The sequence below is a fragment of the Phragmites australis genome, chromosome 12, assembly GCF_958298935.1.
Source record: "Phragmites australis chromosome 12, lpPhrAust1.1, whole genome shotgun sequence".
Lineage (NCBI taxonomy): Eukaryota > Viridiplantae > Streptophyta > Magnoliopsida > Poales > Poaceae > Phragmites > Phragmites australis.
Window position 1 is genome coordinate 18,141,713 of NC_084932.1, and position 6,259 is coordinate 18,147,971.

General features: G+C 44.9%; 1 protein-coding gene across 1 annotated transcript; it reads left to right on the forward strand.

Annotated features, from left to right (window-relative positions):
• Positions 1-3,117: 3,117 nt before the first annotated feature.
• Positions 3,118-6,258, forward strand: LOC133887327 (putative pentatricopeptide repeat-containing protein At5g52630). The gene is made up of 2 exons (XM_062327259.1): positions 3,118-3,434; positions 3,830-6,258. The coding sequence occupies exons 1-2, from the start codon at positions 3,315-3,317 to the stop codon at positions 6,020-6,022; spliced, it is 2,313 nt and encodes a 770-aa protein (XP_062183243.1). The 5' UTR covers positions 3,118-3,314; the 3' UTR covers positions 6,023-6,258.
• Position 6,259: the final 1 nt, after the last annotated feature.

Sequence of the window (6,259 nt, forward strand, 5' to 3'; positions counted from 1 at the left end):
AGAGTGTAAAACTGTTATAACAGTCGTGCCCGCGGTTATGGGAGATTTGGATCCTCACATGATTAGTTGGTTATGGTTATAGTCATGGTCTTGTTAGTATAGGAGGTACTGGATGGTGATGGTTTAGGGATGGTTACCTTTGGATGGGTAGTTGTTGGGTGGTTTGGGGTTACATTCACTTAACAACTGCTTAATGGTTTTCAATTACATTACTATTTCATTTACTCGTATTTACGCAAATATACCTTGTGTTAGCCTATTCTTGATATAAGCCTGCATGTCATTACTTTACTACACTTGCTGAGTACTCCATGTGCTCACCCTTGCTATCTCCCCTAACACATATGCTGCTCAGTGGAAGACTTTGAAGACTACCAAGACGACGACCTGGTGTTCTGGGAGCGTGTCTTCTGGTTAGTGCCTGTGGAGTGCTTGGTCGCCGATGCTTTTGTCCCGCTGTCATCATTTAGATGCTGTCATTTAGTTATTAAAGTTGTTTAGGTGAAGTCTTTTTGTAAGAAGTGAACGATTGTAAGTTAAAGTATTGCTTTTATTACTTTACCTATGACGTCTTTATGTGTGTTCAACTTCTTAGGCACACATAAGCCGCACTTGATTTTGTCCGTTAAAACCAGGTGTGACAGGTGTCAGGATGACCTCTATTGCACTGGAGTGTCAGGATAAGCACCACTTGCACTGGCATTAATTGCCTATCACTTCATGTTAGGATAGCATCCACTAGCCTTGGTACGGAATGCCGATCACATCCTTGCAAGGTAAGGTTGACCGGTGTTCCCCCTCTGGCAGATCTTTCTTGAGGCCTAATGACTCACCCCTAGCCTTCGGGAGGCCTACCCAAGCTCTAGAGGCTGGGGCTGTGGGAGACATGGCTCCGAGACGCTAAGACTTCCCTGAAGCCTGGAGGTCCGTAAGCGGCCTTCAGAGGCTTAGGCCTATAGGCATAGGCTAGCTGAGCCAAGGGGCCGTCGGGGGTCCTTAGCAACGACCCCCAACAGCCGATTTTGTTAAGGAAATATGTGATGTGGAATTTGATGAATCTAATGGATTCTAAGGAGAAGGTATTTCTTATGGTGATGTAGGTGATGAACCCTTAAGAGACACAATGAAGAAGATAACAATTAGGGATATCAAGCCGAAGGAGGATGATGAAGATGTACCTTGTACTTTCACTCCACACACCTCCATGGTGCCCAAGTTGATCAAAATGACGAGAAGGATGATCAGTCACTTTCCATCACATGATGAACGCATCTCTCAAGAGGAAGCTTTAAGCTCAAGCTCAAGATGTTGAATTACAGGATGAACGCATCTCTCAAGAAGTATCACCTAGCGAAATAGAAGATCATTTGCTGACCCAAAGAACAAGGTGGTTTAGAGATCTAAGACCTTGATGTTCAAAATATTTATCTACTCTGTGAATGATTATTAAACTTGTCAATGAAGATAAAGTATGACATGAATTATTAAGGAATAAATATCTGGCATCAAAAACCTTATCTCAAGCTCTGTAGAAACAAGGGATTCACACTTTTGGGTTGGGATGATGAGGGTGAAGCAATACCTGTTTCGATTCGGTGCCTTTGTTACCAAACACGGCACACAAACCAGATTCTGAGAGGACACGTGGTTAGGAGACTCATCACTCCGTGACCAATATCCCAACTTGTATAATATTGTGCGCAGAAATAGAAAATAGTAGACTAGATGTTACAATTAACCCCACCGAATGTGCTATTTTGACGGAATCTAATTGGTCCAAAGTTGATAGCGAGGAATCAGCTCCTTTTACACCTTAACAATATCAATTTATCACAAGAGCGAGGTGAATTTTATTTGAATTTGAACCATAATGAACATTCTTCGTGCATTCTTTATACCACGCCTTGCAGCATATTGATGCCTCAAATATAAATAAACATTTATGGAAACTAAGATTACCCATAAAATCAAAATTTTCCTTTTGTACCTTTGTGAAGAAGTACTTCTAACCAAGGGTAATCTAATAAAGAGAAAATAGCAAGGTAGCTAGAAATATTACTTTTGTCACAAAAATAAGATGATTAAACCCCTCTGTTTTATTTCTTTTTGTCCGTTTTATGGTTTATCCTCCAGGTGCCTTCAGACCTTTACCCGTCCTATAATGTATCTCATATGATGGGAACATGGCTAGATGGTCTTAGTAAATAAATGAAAGCATATGTACTGGTTGGAGAGACAACGCTTTATTAGTCACTATGCTATGCATGTTATTGTCCTTGATAAGAAGAAAATTTCATCTGCTTTGCATGTTATTTATACATGTATTTATTGGCTCTATACTTGGTATGTGCTTCAACATCCAGAGTCTTTAGAGATGATATTAGCGGTTTACACGCGATTGGAGCAGATAGTTAGGGTGCTCTTTACCCGATATGGATGGAGTTCTAGGCTTTGATCACGAACACACCATAATTTTCCTTGACCCATTATCCTCTTTTAGTGTTCTTTGTATTTTTTTTTTTTACTTTGTGTACATCCTACCTATGCAGAAAACGAGAACAAACTCTTATATAGTTGTATTGTGTTGATGCATTGTTGAGAATAAAAAAAGCTTCCATTACCCAGAAAAAATAACAAGTTGGTTCCACTATAATAAGCATTTATGGAGAACTTGGTTCCAACTTTTAATCAAAGAATCCACACTTTTAAGCATGGAGATCTATGACTTAACTATAGAAACTTTTAGCTGTGAACAATCCTGGTTTATAACTTTGAACTAGCAAAGTTAAAACTTCCAAGTCGCCGCGTATGAGGCTTTAATCCATCGAAATTTACCTGTTGGTTGCCGGGTTCGAAGACTTGCAACTAGCAACAACAAAAGTACACCGGCCCATTTTTCAACTAAACAGACGACAAGCCTCGAAGGGCTATATCATAGTTCAATCACTATACTATTGAGCAAGTTCAGATTCAGGAATATGAACTAGCAAGCCCAAATTTTACCTGAAGGGTTGATTGAACCTTCACATGTGAAAAAAGATGAGAGAGAGACAAATTGGTTCCGGCACAGACTCCCTCCGTCTGCTGAGTGAGCCGTTTCCCTCCTTACCTTCCCTCCCCTACCCTTCCCTTGGGTAGCAGCAATTCAATCTGCCCGAGGGCAGCACAGCAGAGCACACACAGCAGCACCGTTATCAATTATCCCCTTCCTCCTCCGCCTGCTCCTCCCACCACAAATCACCCCCTCGCCCTCGCTGCCATTGAGATGCTTCCCTCGCCTCGTCCTCATCCTCCCCTCTGACCCTACCCTGCAAATGGCCTTCGTCCCCTCCCTCGCCGTCTCCGGCGGGGCTGTCGCTGTCGCCGCCTCTGCTTCCTTCCCGGCTGCCGACCCCCGGAGGCCACCGCCGAGCTCCGTTGCCATCGCCGACAAGGTGACCGGACATTTTCCCGCCCCTCTCTCCTCGGTTGAACTGGTTTGTGGACCAGTTCGTTTCGCCGTTCAGGAGTGTAGCAGGGGGTCCGCCTCTCCGAGCTCGAATCAATCCTGTAGCCATTCACTGTCCATTAGTCCAAGCTTGATTTTTTCTTTGTTTCTTTTCTTTTGTTGTTTTTGAGCGTTTCTTGTCTTCAAGTTCCAAGATTCGTTCCTCGTGATCTTGCAGTCTATGCATGCCATGTTCAATTTGATTCTGTTACGCTAACTGGCGGGCTTGAATGCAACTAAAACATTTATTAGCTCGCTCAAAATCACGTCTTCGCAGAGCAGTTAGTGCTAACAATGCGATTGAAAGATTCGATCGGCTCACCCAGAATTTCATCTTTCCAGAACAATTCATATAGCGGGAGCATTCGATCAGCTGAAAATGGCAGCTGGGAAGCGCCTCTGCGGCCTCTCGATTTCGAGGAAGCATTGGGCATTCTCAAGGAGGGAAAGACGGTGCAGTCGGCGATGTACGTGCCGCTGCTGCACCGGTGCGTTGAGACCGGCAGCCTCGCCGCTACCAGGGCCGTCCACGGGCACATGGTGAAGACGGGGACCAGAGCGGACATGTTCGTCGCCACGTCCCTGGTGAACGTCTACATGAGGTGCGGGGCGAGCCATAACGCGCGCAGGCTGTTCAACGAAATGCCCGAGAAGAACGTGGTGACGTGGACGGCGCTCATAACAGGGTACACTCTGAACTCGCAGCCGGTGGCGGCACTGGAGGTGTTCGTCGAGATGCTGGAGGCATGGAGGTACCCATCACATTTCACGCTGGGCGCCATGCTGAACGCGTGCTCTGCGTCGTACAATGTTGATCTGGGCAAGCAGGTTCATGGATACACAATTAAGTATGGCGCTGAGTCGATCACGAGCATGGGGAACTCGCTCTGTAGATTGTATGTGAAGTCCGGAAGCTTGGAATCTGCCATAAGGGCCTTTCGGAGGATCCCCGACAAGAATGTGATCACGTGGACAACAATGATATCTGCCTGTGCTGAAGATGAGAATTATGTGGAGCTTGGACTGACTTTGTTCCTTGATATGCTTATGGATGGAGTGGCGCCTAATGAGTTTACCTTGACGAGCGTTATGAGCTTGTGTGGTACAAGGCTAGATCTGAACCTGGGCAAGCAAATCCAGGCCTTCTGCTTCAAAATTGGTTGTGACATGAATCTTCCAGTAAAGAACTCGACAATGTACCTCTATTTGAGAAAGGGTGAAAGCCGGGAGGCGATGCAGTTGTTTGGAGAGATGGAGGATGTCAGTATTATCACGTGGAACGCAATGATCTCGGGTTATGCTCAGATCATGGATACAGCTAAGGATGATCTCCATGCTCATTCAAGAGGGTTCCAGGCACTCAACATTTTCCGCAACCTCAAGCTGTCTGCAATGAAGCCAGATTTGTTCACCTTCTCAAGCATCCTATCTGTCTGCAGTGCCATGATGGCCTTGGAGCAGGGTGAGCAAATCCATGCACAGACGATAAAGACTGGTTTCTTGTCAGATGTCGTGGTGAACAGCGCACTGGTGAACATGTATAACAAGTGTGGATGCATTGAAGATGCAACTAAAGCCTTTGTCGAGATGCCAACAAGATCTCTTGTCACATGGACTTCCATGATCTCAGGCTACTCTCAGCATGGCCGCCCCCAAGAAGCGATACAACTCTTTGAGGACATGAGATTTGCTGGTGTCAGGCCAAATGAAATCACATTTGTAAGTGTGCTTTCAGCCTGCAGCTATGCTGGTTTAGTCGAGGAGGCTGAGTGCTACTTTGACATGATGAAGAATGAGTATAAAATAGAACCTGTTGTGGACCATTACGGGTGCATGATTGACATGTTCGTGCGCTTGGGTCGATTGGAGGATGCATTTTCCTTAATCAAAAGGTCAGGTTTTGAACCGAATGAGGCTATCTGGTCCAGTTTAGTTGCTGGATGCCGCAGTCATGGAAACATGGAGCTTGCCTTCTATGCTGCTGATAAGCTGCTGGATCTCAAGCCAAAAGGGGTTGAAACCTATGTCTTACTGTTGAACATGTACATTTCTACAGGGAGATGGCATGATGTGGCAAGAGTGCGGAAGCTGATGAAACAGGAGGATCTTGGGATTCTTAGGGATCGCAGCTGGATTACTATCAAAGACAAGGTGCATTTCTTCAGAGCTAATGAAAAGACTCACCATCGGAGTGATGAGCTTTATCAACTGCTAGAGAATTTGTTGGAGAAAGCTAAAACCATTGGCTATGAACCTTACCAGAATCTAGAGTTAGCTGATAGCGAGGGTAAGCCTGCTGCAGGTTCACTAAAGCACCACAGTGAGAGGTTAGCTGTTGCGCTAGGGCTGCTCCAAACACCTCCAGGCGCAACAGTCCGCGTTACAAAGAACATTACCATGTGCAGGGACTGCCACAGCTCCATTAAATTCTTTTCATTACTTGCAAACAAAGAGATTGTTGTCCGGGACAGCAAACGGCTTCACAAGTTCAAGGATGGGCGGTGCTCTTGTGGGGATTTTAGTTCACTATTGTGAGTACAACAATCTGGAATATTTACCAATACTCTACTCCCCAAGTCTCAACAATTTTTTACTGGAAATAGGTTACATCTTGCATGGAATTTTGTTTGATGCAAGGTTCTCTGAGCTTATCATATTCTGCTGTGAGTTTTGTAGATTTTTGTCTGAAAGTAAGTTTTGTTCAGTCAGCATCTGTAACATATGACCGGAAACTTGATCAGATTTGTCGAATATGCACACATGGTTAGCGAT